General features: G+C 41.3%; 1 protein-coding gene across 1 annotated transcript; it reads right to left on the bottom strand.

The window, feature by feature from the left end:
* Window positions 1-1,402: 1,402 nt before the first annotated feature.
* On the bottom strand, window positions 1,403-17,215 carry vhl (von Hippel-Lindau tumor suppressor). Its single transcript, XM_084317647.1, has 3 exons — window positions 16,841-17,215; window positions 13,540-13,659; window positions 1,403-2,699 (listed from the first exon to the last, which is right to left on the bottom strand). Exons 1-3 carry the CDS (start codon window positions 17,022-17,024, stop codon window positions 2,506-2,508), a joined length of 498 nt encoding a protein of 165 aa, XP_084173773.1. The 5' UTR covers window positions 17,025-17,215; the 3' UTR covers window positions 1,403-2,505.
* Window positions 17,216-18,168: the final 953 nt, after the last annotated feature.

Below are 18,168 nucleotides of genomic sequence, written 5' to 3'. Positions count from 1 at the left end.
CCTGTTGGTGCCAGGGACTGAACCAATTACATTTTCATTACTAGTCAGCCTCTTTACATTTACATGACATTACATTAATTTCATTTAGCTGACGCTTTTATCCAATGCGACTTACAAGTTAGCAGGAAGGGTACGACTCTTACAACTGAGTAACAATGTTACAAACAGTGTTGAAACCTCAAGGTCATCATGCCTTACCACACATCCTGTATATACAAGCAGGTACCCTAGCAGCTAACAGACCCACTGTTAGAAGCAGGTACTGTACCCTAGCGGGCCTAGCTAACACTGACCCATTACTATAAGGTACCATAGCTAACACTGACCCACTGTTACAAGCAGGTACTGTATCCTAGCCTAGCTAACACTGACCCACTGTTACTAGAAGGTACCCTAGCTAACACTGACCTACTGTTACTAGCAGGTACCCTAGCTAACACTGACCCACTGTTACTAGGAGGTACCCTAGCTAACACTGACCCACTGTTACTAGCAGGCAGGGGCGTAGCTGGAGATTCTGGGCCCCATGAAAGAATCAATTTGTGGGCCCCCAATCCATGTGAGCGCGCAAGCTTAAAATATGTGGGACATTTATTTATTGATGAAAACGCATAATATGGTTGTTACCTACTATTGATGGGTGAGCCTAGTAAAGGATGTCGCATTGCGTTCATCTTCAATGAATAATAATAAAACCATATTAACACTTTGACTGCCTAAAAACGCTTTACAGCGTCATTGCTGGCGATGCTAAAGTTGCCGGGGGACGCTGTACAGCGTCCTTATATCAATATTTCAAAAATCTGCGATCTGATCCATAATGTCCCTCCGCTGGTCTGAGAACCACCAGCAGGACCCACTGAGCTCTCTGGCGGTTCAGGAGCGCCATCTGGTGGCCGATCGCGCAACCGCTTAACAGGAAGCACAGTGGAGGTTGTGCTACATGTCCGTATTGCTTCCGGCCACTCGGGATAGGTTCCGGCATTCTAGCTCGTCACTCTACATAGCGATCGATTGCCAATAACTCGATAAACAACATGATTTGGACGTATATACCATTATACAAGCTGGAGATGGACCGGGTAATAATATATCCCATAATGATAAAATTTCTACTCGACGATGATCGCCCAACGGCGCGCGGAGACTGGGGTGAGTTTCAGCGTGTAACGTTACCATCTTCGATACTAACTGCTTTTATCAACATTTGACCCACATTAGATGATTGGTATAACGCTGCCCACGGAATTATAAACGCCCCCTCGCCCATCCGGTCAACATCAGATGACGTGTAGTAACTTCTAGAAGTACGTCTAGTTGGAATTTTTTATATCGCGCTGATTGCCATCAAACTGTATTTCATCATCAATATAATGCATTTGGGGCTATATATCACGTTCTGGAGAAAGTTGCAGAAAGAGATGAAAACATACTTATACATTAGACCATACTTTACTATGAATATGTGAATGAAAAAGTTTAACGTTGCTACACAATGAACAATACATATAGGACTTTGAATGGGCCCTAATAATGGCAATGTAGCAATAGAATTTAAAAAGTTATAGCCCTGCAAAGAAGGGGACTTTCTCCATAGACAAATAGCGCTGGCAATCTATGGTATATCATTAATTTAACCCATGGCAGCCAAAGTGTTAATAAAAAGATAATAATAGTGTCGTCGTCCCCCCCCCAGCTAACACTGACCCACTGTTACTAGAAGGTACCCTAGCTAACACTGAGCCACTATTACTAGGAGGTACCCTAGCTAACACTGACCCACTGTTACTAGCAGGTACCCTAGCCAACACTGACCCACTGTTACTAGCAGGTACCCTAGCCAACACTGAGCCACTGTTACTAGGAGGTACCCTAGCTAACACTGAACCACTGTTACCAGGAAGTACCCTAGCTAACTAGCTAACACTAACCTAGCTAACACTAACACTGTTACTCTTGTGGTCTATTTACTACCAACAGTACGGCATCCTTGTTAAAAGACTACATCTTTTATCAATATTTGGAAATAATACAATGCTTATGTAACAGGTAGTCATTAGCTACTGGCAGGCACTTTTCACCGGGCCCTCGTCTTCCGACCAGCTCACCGCTCATCCCCATGTGACCAAGAACATCAATATTGTGGTCTTACCGGTAATCCAATCCAGTTAGCAAAGTATTTAACTTAGGAGCTTGTTTACAGCAAGGGGCTACTACCATGTGGTTTCAACAGGGTGGCAGTGGCTCAGGACTGGGACCATTTTGGTCGGGTTATGTGACGGTTCCCAGTTCGATCCCGGCTCCACCAGGCCGCTCGTTCAAGTGTCCTTGAGCAAGACACTGAACCCCTAACTGCTCCCGACCAGCAGGTCGGCAGCTCGCATGGGTTGCCTCATCAGCTGTTGGTGTGCGTGTGAGTGAATGGGTGAATCATGTGAGGCATACGCTGTAATGCACTTTGGATACGCGGTCCATTGGAAATCTCCACTTTGGAGTGTTTTGCCTTCACGCCTCCTGGCCTTGCATTTCCTCCCGCAGGTGCTGCTCCAGCCGCTGGGTGATGCGCCGGAGGTCTTTGGACAGACTGGGTGGGTCCTCCAGGTCCTCGTGGAGACAGCGTGCAATCTCCAGCCTCCGGTAGTCCTCTGGTCGCACCAGGCGCCGGACGACGTGGAGAGCACATTCCTTCAGGCTGAAAACTGCGTGGATACATCAAACACATGTAATATTGTTTAGAGGTGATTCATGGACGAGCTACTATTTGGCACAATGTTACGGTAAGAAGATGAGATATGAGATACTTATGAATCAAAACTTTATTTCAGACTCAAGGTCCATATAAAAGACAAGAGCATTACACAGATAAAATTACATACAAAGGCACCATGAAAGCAATTTAAAAGAGAAAAGAAAAGCTATTTAAAAGAGAAAATAAATATATAGATTAATGTCTTACATAAAGACAACTGTTCCAATGTCTTTATGCCAGTGTGGTATCGTGTAGTACTAAACCTTATGTTAGATACAACTGAGATTATTTTATTTACAGTTATTTACCTGGTAAATAAATGGATACATAAGATTTATGTATTTCTTCAGACAGCTTGGAAAATATTGACTAATGCGGCCACAAATGTCTCACTTGCATGACACGGTCTACTGTAGGTCTCTTAAAAGAGGCATGACACCATCTAATGTAAGACTCTTAACACATTGTCCGCCATACATTGTACCCATCCTTGGGCCCAGTCTGCCAGTGCTGTAACCCTATGGAGATGTTTACCTTCTTTGCAGGGCTATAACTTTTTAAATATTATAGCTATATCGACATTACTATGGCCCATTCAACATCGGGTATCTATCGTTCCGGATGTGGGAACGTTATATTTTTTCATTCATACATTGTCGTGTTAATACCGTCGTGAATATAAGTATGTTTTTAAGGTTTTCTGCAGTAATTCCTAAAACGCGAGTGATAGGCCCTGACGCATATGATAGATTATCGATTGGCATTTCTTTCCTATACACGCTATATTAAAAAATTCAAATGTATATGATCGCTATACATTATGCTTCATCATGCGTGAAGGAAAGGGGGGGGGGGGGTCGTTTATAATTCCTTGATCGTCAGTAGCGTATTTTTTAAACTATGGGTTGATACGTTGATCAGATGGATTGCCGTGAAATAAATAAACAATCGGCTGAAAATAACGTTAGATTCCTTTTACCGTTCGCGATGAGACTGGAGGAAAAATATTCCAATTATTTGATGTCCATCTGCTAGATCCATTTCCCGTTTGTATGACGCAATAAACGCCGAAATCATATTGATTATTGCGTTTAGAAAGCGATCCCAATGCACTCAAGTGTGTCAAAAAGAGGATATGGAGAGGCCGTTCATAGGGCCTTCATCAGGGTGTTGATGAAGGCCCTGTGTAGGCCGAAACATGTCGGTTTATTTTAAATTCTCTAAATAATGTGAGCCATAAAATAAAGGCATTTTAAAACTTGTAGAGCTGCCTTGGATCTCAACTTTTTTATGCACTCAAATCTAGATCCACGCTACAAGATATTACTGCCGGAGGATTCTCCCAGATGCACCGAGCGCCACTTCCGGTTTGGCTTGGAGTGTAACTCGCCCGAAATCCACCAGGGGGCGGTATTGAGGCGTTGCAATATCAGACAGGGTCCAGCTGCATCCCCGGAGGGAGGCTGGATGAATTATGAATGCCATGGAGAAAAAATGAAATATTGATCCCAAAAACGAGTTCACTCGTTTCTGGCGCACAACGCATGGCAGGCAATAACGAGTATACTCGTTTTTGGCTCACAATGTGTTAAAAGAGGCACAACATACGAAGGACGGAAGGGGAGGGTGATATCAGCACTATATCAGGCAATAGTGGACAGTAAGGGAAATACAACATTGTATGTAAAAGAAAAGTGGGAAAGAGAGTTGGAAATAGAGATAACAGAGGAGGAATGGTATGACACATGTAAGACACAACAAACAACCACAGGATCAAGGATATGGAGGGAGTTTGGGTGGAAAAATATAATTAGATACTTTATAACACCAGAAATACAGGGCAATTACACACCAGCAAAGAAAACAATTTTGGAGGGAGTGTGGACAGGAAGGGGCGAACCATACACACATATTCTGGGGATGTAAGAAGATAAGGCACTACTGGGAAGAGATAGGGGGGATAATAAATGAAATAATAGGATACGAAATACCCCAGGGAGGCCAAGTGTTGTATTTGGGGAATCTGTCACAAGAAGGAATCCAAGGGGAAGACAAATATTTGATTAAGATATTGATAGTGGCAGCCAAGAAAGCTTTAACTAAACTGTGGTACAAGGTAGAAGTGCCGACAAAGGATCAATGGATAGAGTTGGTAGAGGGGATACAGGAAATGGAGAGAATCACACATCTGCTGAGGCTGCAAGAAGAAAAGTTTGAATGGAAATGGGGAAAATGGGAAGAATACAGGAGGGGAAGTAACGGCATCACAGAGGTTTGAAAAGGATACAAGGAAATGAATAAAAATGTAAATAAATAATGCAAATGTAGAATGGACCGAAGGACCCATGCCACACTTTTTCTTTACAAATTTTTTGTCTATTTGTTTTATATTTATGTACTGTGTATTGTCTATGAATGTTGTTTATGTATGTTGTTGAAAAAATGAAAATAAAAACGTAAGTTTAAAAAAAAAAAAAAAAAGGCACAACACTATCTACTGTACGTCTCTTAAAAGAGGCACCACGCCATCTACTGTAGGTCTCTTAACACTTTGGTTGCCTAAGGTTAAATTCATGATATACCATAGATTGCCAGCGCTATTTGTCTATGGAGAAAGTCCCCTTCTTTGCAGGGCTATAACTTTTTAAATTCTATTGCTACATTGCCATTATTAGGGCCCATTCAAAGTCCTATATGTATTGTTCATTGTGTAGCAACGTTAAACTTTTTCATTCACATATTCATAGTAAAGTATGGTCTAATGTATAAGAATGTTTTCATCTCTTTCTGCAGCTTTCTCCAGAACGTGATATATAGCCCCAAATGCATTATATTGATGATGAAATACAGTTTGATGGCAATCAGCGCGATATAAAAAATTCCAACTAGACGTACTTCTAGAAGTTACTACACGTCATCTGATGTTGACCGGATGGGCGAGGGGGCGTTTATAATTCCGTGGGCAGCGTTATACCAATCATCTAATGTGGGTCAAATGTTGATAATAGCAGTTAGTATCGAAGACGGTAACGTTACACGCTGAAACTCACCCCAGTCTCCGCGCGCCGTTGGGCGATCATCGTCGAGTAGAAATCTTATCATTATGGGATATATTTTTACCCGGTCCATCTCCAGCTTGTATAATGGTATATACGTCCAAATCATGTTGTTTATCGAGTTATTGCCAATCGATCACCGTGTAGCGTGACGAGCCAGAGTCCCATGAACTATAGCGAGCGCCCGGAAGTACTACGGTCGTCATGACAACCTCTATTCAACATCCTGTTTGGCGATTGCGCCGATCGGCCACCAGATGGCGCTCCTGAACCGCCAGAGAGCTCAGTGGGTCCTGCTGGTGGATCTCAGGCCAGCGGAGGGGACATATGAATCCGATCGCAGATTTTTGAAATATTGATATAAGGACGCTGTACAGCGTCCCCCGGCAACTTGAGCATGGCCAGCAATGACGTGAAAAGACGTTTCATGGCAGTCAAAGTGTTAACACATTGTCCGCCAAGAACGCGTAAGTCGTTATTGCCCGCCATGCGTTGAGCTCCAACAACGGCGTGAATTGATTTTGGGATCAATATTTAATTTTTTCGCCATGGCATTCATAATTCATCCAGCCTCCCTCCGGACTGCAGCGGCACCCTGTCTGAGATTGCAACGCCTCAATACCGCTGCCTGGTGGATGGTCGGGCGAGTTACACTCTCGCCAAAACCGGATGTGGCGATCGGTGCGTCGAGGAAATCCCTCCGGCAGTCATATCTTGTTACGTGGATCCAGACAAACACTCTAGTGCATTTGGATTGCTTTCGAAACGCAATAATCTATTTGATTTCGGCGATTATTGCGCCATACAAACCGGAAATGGATCTAGGAGATCGGCGTCAAATAATTCATTTCACTGCAAACCATCTGCTCAACATATCAACCCATACTAAATAAAGCAGTTACTGATGATCAAGGAATTATAAACGACCCCCCCCCCCCCTTTCCTTCACGCATGATGAAGCATAATGTATACCAATCATATACATTTGAATTTTTTAATATAGCGTGTATAGGAAAGAAACGCCAATCGATAATCTATCATATGCGTCAGGGCCTATAACTAGCGTTTTTGGAATTACAGCAGAAAAGCTTAAAAACATACTTATATTCTCAAAGGTATGAACACAACAATGTATGAATGAAAAAATATAACGTTCCCACATCCGGAACGATAGATAATCGATGTTGAATGGGCCATAGTAATGTCAATATAGCAATACAATTAAAAAAGTTATAGCCCTGCAAAGAAGGTAAACATCTCCATAGGCTTTCAACGGTGGCAGACTGGGTACAATGATGGGCACAACCCCCGGCGCCCAATGTGTTAACAAAAGAGGCACTACACCATCTACTGTAGGTCTCTTAAAAGAGGCACAACACCATCTACTGTAGGTCTCTTAAAATAGGCATGACACCATCTAATGTAAGACTCTTAAAAAAAGCATGACACCATCTAATGTAAGACTCTTAAAAGGGGCACTTCAGCTAAAAACAATCCTTTGAATGCTTGTGTTGTGTTAATTACAGCTCAATGAGATGATAAGGTAGCAGTCCCTATAAGACAAGGCATTGCTATTTCTTCATCTACATCATTTAATTGAGCTGTAATTAACACAACAAGGATTCAGTGTCCCCGATGACATCACTGGTGGCCATATTCAACTCAGACTTGAAGTCTCTCATAGAAGTAAACTTGCTTTTTTGTAGTTTGACCACAAGTGTGCAGTATAGACTAGTGTACAATATGTTCTGAACAGAGACATCTTTACTCCATCTGTACACATACTAAACATGCGTCAGAGAATGCCAGAGCTTGTGCATACATCATGCGGCATTGCTTATAAATATCATCATCGGTCATTTGTTCTGTAATAAAAATGTCCAAGATAGTGTCACCACCCTTTAAACAGATTACTACATTCCCCAATCAGAAGCCGTGGATGAACAGAGAGGTCTGTTCACTACTAAAGGCGGCACATGACACCGCTTTTAGATCTAGTGACACGCAGGCCTACTGTTCAACCAGGGCTAACCTGAATAGACACTGACTGCACTGCACTAGTCCTTACTGGAACTCTGCACTTTACATATATATATATATATATGTATTTAAATGATTAATCCTCCACTGCACTGTTTTTTGTCCTGTGTCTGTGTTTATGTTTGTTGTTACTGTGAAAAAAGAAATGAAAAATGCATACACTGTAATGCTGCAACAATTACCAATGTGTTTTACACAAATGGCTTAATAAAGGAATCTGAATCTGAATTTGAATAGAGGAATCAAGCGGGACAAGCACAGCCACAAGCTAAGGGTTGAAGTGTACTTCAACAACTCTGACCCCCGATGCATTTGGCAGGGCATCCAGGCCATCACAGACTATAAAAACTATAAGCTTCCCCTATATCTTTCTAGTCTAATTTGCTTTGCCTCTAGCAGCTACCATACCAGGTCCACAAGATGGCTATTTTTAAAAACTCCCAGAATACTCACTGAACTAAGGAAAGACCGCTTTTTCTCACTTTGCACCTTGGGCATGGAATGGGCTACAAGACCGTATCCACTTAGATACCCTGGTCTCTCTTGGCGAATTTAAATCTCTGTTACATAACTTCTTAGGAGAAGAATGTCTTTCTGTAGTCTGGGTCCCCACTGCAAAATTACTGTATTACCCTCAGTCATACACTTTTACTATCATGTGTAGGCTATTCTGTTTTTGTGTTTTATGTAATGTATTGTATACATGCACTTTTATTGTGTTCTTGTGGGATATTTTATTGCTGTGTGATGTATCGGTATTGGCCAGGTCTCCCTTGCAAAAGATATCTTGTATCTCAATGGGACTTCCTGGTCAAATAAAGGTTAAATAAAGTTTAAATAAATTTAAAAAATAAATAAACCCACCAACAACTCCTTTACATGGCACCAACACCATTGTCAAGTTTGCAGATGACACAACGGTGGTGGGTCTCATAAAAAAACAACGACGAGTCGGCCTACATGAACACTCTTACTGGTATTACATAACGGTACATATATCATGTTCCACAGCAGACACAGAACATGTCGTAAGGAGCTGTTGGAGACCAGTGCTGTATTTGGACTAAAGACCACAAGATCACCTGAATACATCATATGGTTCACTAGAGCAGTGTTTCTCAACTGGTGGGTCGCGACCCAAAAGTGGGTCGCGGGGCCATTTTGAGTGGGTCGCGGATGTGTGTGTAAAAAAATAAAATAAAAAAATGTAAGATATATATATTCTTTTTTACTACCCATCTTTGTGAAAGTGGCTTCTCAGCTCTGGTCCAGCTGAAGACAAAGCAGAGGAACAGATTGGACATTGAGCATGACCTCAGAGTTGCTTTGTCTACCATCACCCCAGACTTTGAGACTCTTGTCAGGAGCAAACAACATCCCCAGTTATCCCATTAGTTCCCTGGGATGTTAAGCTAAGAAGTCTGCTAAGAAGGATATATTTATTATTATTATTATTATTTTATTTCATTATGTTTTTAGCCCTAGTTGCACTTTTGTTGCAACCCCAGTTATCCTATTAGTTCCCCCAAACGTACTGTAGGTATGTTATGTTAAGCAGTAAGAAGTCTGCTAAGAAGCATAATTATTTATTATTATTATTTTATTTCATTGGGTTTTTAGCCCTAGTTGCACTTTTGTTGCAACCCCAGTTATCCCATTAGTTCCCCCAAACGTAGGTCTGTTATGTTAAGCTAAGAAATCTGCTAAGAAGCATATATTATTTATTATTATTTTATTTCATTGGGTTTTTAGCCCTAGTTGCACTTTTGTTGCACTTTTTTGTGTTTATTTCATGTTTTTAACAATGCATGAAAGATTGCGTATTACTGCAATTATTATTTATTTTTTTAATAAATCATAGTGGTTAAAAAATTTGGGTCGCGACTTAATGACTAAGGAAAATGTTGGGTCCCGAGGCTAGACCAGTTGAGAACCACTGCACTAGAGTATTACCAGTCATACACCCAGTATTACATCCTTACAACTGCTTGGACAGATCATCCATATATAGATTAAAAAGAAATGGGGACAATATTCCCTCTTGTCCGACACCATTGCTAACCTATTGCTATATATATATATGGTATACAGCATTATTGTACATGTTATCATGCAGAGTTAATATGGGTTACATGCAGGTGTATAAGTAGGTATACAGTATAGAAGGATTATATGCAGATATATATGCAGTATATACATACAGTAGGTATATATATTTGTATATAAATATAAATGTGTATATATATATATATATGGTATATACAGCACTATTGTACATAGGAGCCAGTGCTACTTGGACTAAAGACCACAAGATCACCTGAATACATCATATGGTTCACTAGAGTTTAGACTTTAGAGTATTAGCAGTCATCCAGTATTACATCCTTACAACTGCTTGGACAGATCATCCATATTATAGATTAAAGAGAACTGGGGACAATATTCCTTCTTGTCTGACACTATTGCTAACCTGGAGCTGAGACACTATTGTCCAATTTTACCTGCATATTGTGATGTTAATACCAGTAAGACAGAATTCTCACAATGTATCTGGACTCTATTTAACAAACTTTCTATGATTAACACGATGAAAGGCTTTGGAAGCATCAATAAAACACATAAGAACTGATTAGTTTTGACCTACATGTTTGTTTATAATTTCCCCAAACCTGTGCCATGTTTAGCTTTAAAACAAATAGTTAATAAACTAATTTAAACTATCCAGCAGGATTCTTTGTAGGACGTTTTGACAGTATGCTGGCTAGAGCTCTGGGCCTGCAGTTATCTAGGGTACATATTTTACCAGCTTTGTCCTTAATAACTGACACTTAACAGAACAGACAATATTGAGTCTGGTAACAAGCCATGAATCATAAAGCCAGTAAAGCAAATAACAAGGAGGACATTACGGTGCTCAACAGTGATATAATCTAGACAACTTGCTTTGTTATCAGACTCTCAATATTGTCCCGCCTTATACAAATCACTTTAGGTACACTTGGTACATAAGGTACTATAATGCTGTCGCCATGACTAAGCAATATTGTCTGATCCAGAGAGTCCATCTATAGACCACCGCAACACTTACGGGATTCTGAAATCATGGGAGAGAGCAGAGGGAGAAAATGAATGTGGATGAGAGCCTTGACATTAAGTGGTTGTAGCTACGGCGGTGGGGGTGCGGGAGACATGATCCAATAGACTTGTATACGCCTGAGTCTCCTGGGCCCAGGAGTTCAAAACTTTTAATCCCTATCTGATCAGATTTGGATTCATTCATTTCAACTCATTATGAATTGAAAATGGGGGACCCTGATGTAAACAAGATGAAAGTCTTTCTCTGGTCTGCATCCCCTTAACACTTTCGCGGCCACTGGGGCCCGTCTAATATAATGGTTGAGGGCCAGCTTTTGTAAACAAACGTGTGGCTTTTTGTACAGCTAAATCTATACTTTATAGTATTGCTATCTGTCCATTCTCATTGTCAATTGAGTGCATAAACTGTCCCTTCAAAATGGCTTAAAGAAAAAAAATGCATCAATAGGTTCTCATTTTATAGCGCTGTGAATATAAGCTTTATAGCGGATTTGGGACTAGTATATTTTCTGGAAGGCTAGTTATAGAGCTAATAGCTGCTAACGTTATATCCAATGGCATTTTCGTTTTACAGATGCTACAGAAATAACTCAAACTGCATATGATCCGGATGATCCTAAAGCATGTATGCATGAAAGGGGCGGGGGACGTCGTTTATTATTATTGATTACCAATAACCGTGTTCGTCTAAGTAGCCACATACGCTGGTCGGCTGGTTGAGTATCATAGCAAGCTCTGATCGGGCTGTAATTTACGTGAAAAAGATCTTACCATGAGCCGGTGGGATCCCCCCGAGCATTTCCCCGTTATCGATCGCCATCTGGTAGATCGATATGTCCATTGGCTGATGATAAATCCCCTTATTGCATGGTGAAATCTGCGATTCGAAACGTAATCCAAGCTACAGGCTGCAGATCCAGAATCGTGCTACTCAAATCTCCGTTGAAAGAAAACAAAGAGACTGATCTGTACTGTACCCATTCTGCAATCTGTTAATTAAAATGTTCAATCAATCAATCAATCAATCAATCAATAGGGATTACAAGTTTTGAACTCCTGGGCCCTGAACATGGAGAGACCAATTCCAAGTCGATCAGCACTTTCTCGGCCGAGCTAGTCACTTTTCCGCACCTACTCACAAACTATGCATGCGCAGATTGCCCATGGAGTCTAGGTTCATCAATCTGCGCATGCATAGTTCGGGAGTAGGTGCGAAAAAGCTACTATAGCTCGGCCGAGAAAGTGCAGATCGACTTTGGATTAGTCTCTCCGTGATCAGGAGAATCAGGCGTATGAAAGTATATTGGATCATGTCTCCAGCACCCCCACAGCCGTAGCTACAACCACTTAATGTCAAGGCTCTCATCCACATTCATTCATTTTCTCCCCCCGCTCTCTCCTCCATGAGCTCAATGCGGAAGTGCAGTGGTCCATAGTGCACATGGTAGAGATGTTGGTCATTAATAAGTAATAACCGTCACTTCTTTCCAAAAGTCAATAGCATTGTTACTTAGCAGCTTCTTAGGCACAGAATCATCCCTCGTGGCTTTGTTCATGTTTACAAGTGAAGCGAATGCTGTTACTTATATGTCACATTAGTGAGCGTCTTGTGCTTGAGCACAGGCCCAATACAACATGATCAGAAATCAAATCAAATGTATTTGTAAGGCCCGACAACACACGTTAATGTCCCCATGGGCCGGACACATCTTCTTTAAACAAGTCAAGAAGAAACATCACAATAAATCAAGAACAAAACAAAAAACACCATGAATTCCAAAATAAAATGTAAAATAAATAAATGCAACACTCCCAGACATAAGGAAAAACTCACAAAAAACCTAGCAATAGGAAAAAAAGCAACACAGGCAATGTAGAGGGGAGAAACCTTAGAAGGGCCATTCAAGGGGGGAATAATGTACAGTTTCTACGCCTAATGTATATACTCTTTTCTTTCTGGACTCTTTTTGTATCACAAATACAGTACTGTAATTGCAAATCTGGTATGTCATAAATGTATAGATGTAGCAGTACTGTCTATCTGTATGTCATGTATGTCATATATGTTACGATGAATTGGAAATGGGGGACCCTGGTGTAAACAAGACGAAAGTCTTTCTCTGGTCTGCATCCCCTTAACAATTGTATGTATTGAGCTGTACTGCACTGTACCCATTCTACAATCTGTTAATAAAGTTTTCATTCATTCATTCATTCACTCCCTTCTTAGATGTCGGTGATAGTAGTGTTGCTATAAAACAGGCGAAACAGTTGGTAAGTATGTACATATACATGTAATGAAACACAAATAAGTACATGCAATAGCAACTGCAACAGGGACATCTCTATAAACAGTCCAGAATGATGTAGTGTGGACGGAACCAACTCGTTGCAATGATGGTATAGTCATAGTCAATTCCTGATGAATTGAAAATGGGGGACCCTGATGTAAACAAGACGAAAGTCTTTCTCTGGTCTGCATCCCCTTAACAATTGTGTGTATTGAGCTGTACTGTATTGTACCCATTCTGCAATCTGTTAATAAAGTTTTCAATCAATCAATCAAAAAAGACAATGGAGTCACCTTGTTGATCTTACCTGGTAACGTGATACTGACGAATAGAAGTGCCTGTCCTGTTGCTTCAGGAAGAAACAGCTCTTTGCAATTCGCCCTCAGCGGTTCATCGGTTTCTGCGTCACGGAACATCCAAGGATGACCTAAGAGAACATGATAGAGCCAAAGCAAGGAGGACATGAGGACACATAGCTTCTAGATAAACTAAAACAATTTAACTAAAAGCCAGAAACATAAAATCCCTCCACTACAGGCAGACTGCAAGGGACACACGTGATGCACTGTTTATTATGTTCCCATAGTGGTTAATCCCACTGTTTATTATGTTCCCATGGTGGTTTTAATCACACTGTTTATTATGTTCCATAGTGATTTGAATCACACTGTATATTAGGCTCCATACCATAGTCATTTTAATCACACTGTATATTATGATTGTTTCCCCCACCCCGCCTACCCAACCACCTCCAATGTACAGTCCGCAGCCTCCCCACCCAACCTACCCAACCTCCTCCAATGTAGTTTCTACGTCAAATGTATATACTCTCTTTTTTAGACTCTTTTTGTATCACAAACAGTACTGTATTTGTAAATCTGGTATATAAATGTATAGATGTAGCAGTACTTTCTATCTGTATGTCGTGTATGTCATATATGTTATGATGAATTGAAAATGGGGGACCCTGATGTAAACAAGACGAAAGTCTTTCTCTGGTCTGCATCCCCTTAACAATTGTGTGTATTGAGCTGTACTGTATTGTACCCAAGTTTCAAGTTTCAAGTTTCTTTAATAGTTGTCATACAGAAGTACAGAATACTTTCATACAAAATGCTTCTTACTGTTACGCTTACTGTTACGCTTACTGTTACGCTCCAGAGACCCATTCTGCAATCTGTTAATAAAGTTTTCAATCAATCAATCATCCACAGTGATTTTAATCACAGTGAATATTATGATCCATAGTGATTTTAATCGCACAGCGTTTTCCACCTGGAAGGTCTTGGCAGGTGATGCAAGAGGCATTCATGCACCTGACTAAACCTTTCGGTTTCAGGTCATAATGTGCAATTAAAATCACTATGAGAGAGCATAATATACAGTGTGCAGATATTCCTCTTTGATACAGCTTCAACATTTGTATCCTGTACCTGGGTACCCCGCATTTCACTGTATACTTGTATGTCGTGACAAATAAAACTCTTGACTTGGGTAATGTTTTGGGATGTGTGTACATTTCCTCTGACTGCACACACATTTTGTATTTACTTAAAAGGACATTCCATTTGTATGAATTAACTACACAAACCACACACTCAAACCCTAAAACAACCCAGGAGTTCCTCAGTGTGCTATATTCCTCATCTCACCAGGAGTTCATCAGCGTGTGCTATATTCCCCATCTATCTCACCAGGAGTTCCTTACTTAGTATGTGCTATATTCGTCAACTATCTCACCAGGAGTCCGACACATGCTACTCAAAAGGATGGTGCATACCTCCTCCAATGTACAGTTTCTACGTCAAATGTATATACTCTCTTTTCTGGACTCTTTTTGTATCACAAACCGTACTGTATTTGCAAATCTGGTATGTCATAAATGTATAGATGTAGCAGTACTATCTGTATGTGTGTATGTAATATTATGTTATGATGAATTGAAAATGGGGGACCCTGATGTAAACAAGACGAATGAATGAATGAATGAATGAAAACTTTATTTAACAGATTGCAGAATGGGTACAATACCGTACGGCTCAATACATACAATTGTTAAGGGGATGCAGACCTGAGAAAGACGTTTGTCTTGTTTCCATCAGGGTCCCCCATTTTCAATTCATATAGACATATATGACATACATGACATACAGATAGTCAGTACTGCTACATCTATACATTTATGACATACCAGATTTGCAAATACAGTACTTTTTGTGATACAGAAGGAGTCAAGAAAAGGGAGTATATACATTTGACGTAGAAACTGTACATTGGAGGAGGTTGGGTGGGGGGGGGTTGGGTACATTGGGATATTGACAACCATACTGGGTAATTTACATTGGAGGTGGTTGGGGGGGGGGGGGGGGGGGCGGGGGGCACACTGTATAAACAAGTAACACTGTACATTGAGGGGGGGGGGGAGGAGACACTGTACAAACAAACACAATTGTACATTGAACTATTGACAAAACCATACTAGGTAAATGACTGTACATTGGAGGGGGTTGGGTTAGGATATTTACAGGGGCCAGTGTTGAATTGCAGTCTCCCGTAGGTGTCCCTTGAGAGAGGTTTTGAAAGTGGGTAGTGATCCACATTCCTTTACAGCTTTGGGTAGGGCGTTCCACATTGATGTGGCATAATTGCGAAACGTGTTTAGTCCCTTATTTGAGCCGAATCTGGGTTTAACATGATTTGTGGAGCTCCCTCTGGTGTTGTGATCGTGGTATTCACTGACCTTTGGGAAGTATTTTGACATGTACATGGGTACCTTGGTCGTGTAGTGTATCTTGTAGACCAGGCCCATTGCAAGTTGTTGTACTCTGTCGTCTACTCTAAGCCATCCTAGGTTGTCAAAGTGGGCAGGGGTGAGGTGGGTTCTAGGAGTAAGGTCAAGCAGTAGTCTGACCAGTTTGTTTTGAGATGTTTGTAATTTTGTTTTTAGCGCCTTTGAGGTGCTTTGGTACCATGAGGTGCAAGCATAGTCGTAGTACCCCTGAATGAGTGCTCCTGCCAGAGTCTTCAGGGTGTTCTTGTTTACCAGAGAGGAGATCCGGTACAAGAATCGAGTTCGTTGGTTGACTTTTTTTATTACATTGGATGCCATTTTGTCACAGGAGAGATTAGCCTCTAGGATGGAACCCAGGTAGGTAATTTCATCTTTCCTTGTGACAATATTGTCACCCACTGTAACTGAGAAGCCGTCGGTCTTGCTGAGTTTGTTATTTGAACCGAAGAGAATGGACTCTGTTTTGCCCATGTGTAATGATAGTTTGTTATCAGCGAGCCATATGCAGATTCTGCCTAGTTCCGAGCTGAGGGTTTTTTCAACCTGTAACTTGTTCTTGTCAGAGACCAGCAGGGCTGAGTCGTCCGCAAACAGGAACAAGTTGCAGTCACAAGCTGACGACATGTCATTTGCATAAATTAGGAAGTCTTTCTCTGGTCTGCATCCCCTTAACAATTGTATGTATTGAGCTGTACTGTACCCATTCTGCAATCTGTTAAAGTTTTCAATCAATCAATCAAACCCGTACCAGTCGTATGGACACACAGTCACACACACACACAAATTGAACATGGCCAATGTTGACGTTATTATTTACCAACATAAGTGTTCATTTTTCTCCCCGTCCCTGGTTCTAAATCGTCATACGTCTGAGGTTGTCCGCGGAAATCGATCCAGACGGGTCGCACGACGCGGGGGCTTCTGTTACAGAACACAGCGTGGCAAGGAACCCCGCTGTTCAGAGAGCGGACCAGAGGCAGCAGCTCCCCGTCCTGAGGCATCGCTCAACCGAACCTATCTTTGGGTCGCGCAGTTGGAGGGTATAGCGTTAACAACAAAGTTTGTTTGTTTGATTAATCTGTCGTTTACAACATGCAAGCATAAAAAAGATTACTTGCCAACGTCGTCTACTTGAATAGCCACTTAAAAACATACATTTATTATCATATCGCAGTGACCAAGTTATCACTTCCTCTTGTTCTGTTTACATTTGTCTTCTTCCGGTTAGCAGTTTTGCGACGTCAAACGACTCAGTGCTCTGATTGGTCGAAAGGGTGACGGCGGCGAAGTGCCGCCCAGTTTGGTAAAGTACCCCTGGACGCGTGTATGCTTTACCCAATGCAGTTGTGCGATTTGCGAATCTGATTGACACTGACGTTTCTGGTCATGTGACATGTTTGCCCAATAGCGTGACGAGCTGTGTCTTTGCCCATTTCCGCGTAGAACAGCCTGCAAAGCACCTGGCGTTCTATCGCCATGCTCTAAGACAAACTCTAACCTTAACCAACTTCGAAAGAGTGCCTAAGCTTAACCGGCGAAATAACTTGCCGTCACGCTCTAAGACAAACTCTAACCTTAACAGACTTCGAAAGAGTGCCTAAGCTTAACCTGCGAAATAACTTGCAGTCACACGATTGGTGCACATGTCACATGACCAGAAACGTCAGTGGCCAATCAGAATCGCAAATCGCACAATTGCGTTGGGTAAAGCAGGCGGCTGTGGGCTTTTTACACCATTCAAAACATCCAACATGCGGTTTGTCACATTTAAAAATAACCAACAAGAGTTTAAAAAAAGAAAAATGTGTGTCTGAGGAACTGTGTGTCCGAGGAACTGTGTGTAACTTTGTCTCAAAGTCATCTCTAAGATGGATTTTTTTTAGGAAATGTTAATGTCCTTGTTTAGGGCATATCCAAGAAGAGAAAAGCTTGTGTAGTTCAAAATCTGGTTCATGTGTAACTTCACAACTCCACGCAGACTTGCTATATTAGAATGAACCTACTGCGATATATCACTGTATACCATTGACATTGTATATAATATAATGATAAGATATTCCTTTATTGATCCCCTTGGGGAAATTCGGGCATCATAGCAGCACGGGGGAGGTACAGGACAGTACAGGCATGGTAATAAGACAAATA

The sequence above is a fragment of the Notolepis coatsorum genome (genome assembly GCF_963971535.1).
Source record: "Notolepis coatsorum genome assembly, chromosome: 6".
NCBI lineage: Eukaryota > Metazoa > Chordata > Actinopteri > Aulopiformes > Paralepididae > Notolepis > Notolepis coatsorum.
The sequence above is the reverse complement of the archived record's forward strand: the minus strand, read 5'-3'. Positions and strand labels throughout refer to the sequence as shown.

Coding starts and splice junctions, on each gene's coding strand:
- vhl (XM_084317647.1), bottom strand. CDS start 17,024: ATGCCTCAGGACGGGGAGCTGCTGCCTCTGGTCCGCTCTCTGAACAGC. Junction 13,660..16,840: donor AAAAATGAACACTTATGTTG/GTAAATAATAAC, acceptor ATGTTCTCTTAG/GTCATCCTTGGATGTTCCGT. Junction 2,700..13,539: donor CGTCAGTATCACGTTACCAG/GTAAGATCAACA, acceptor GTATCCACGCAG/TTTTCAGCCTGAAGGAATGT.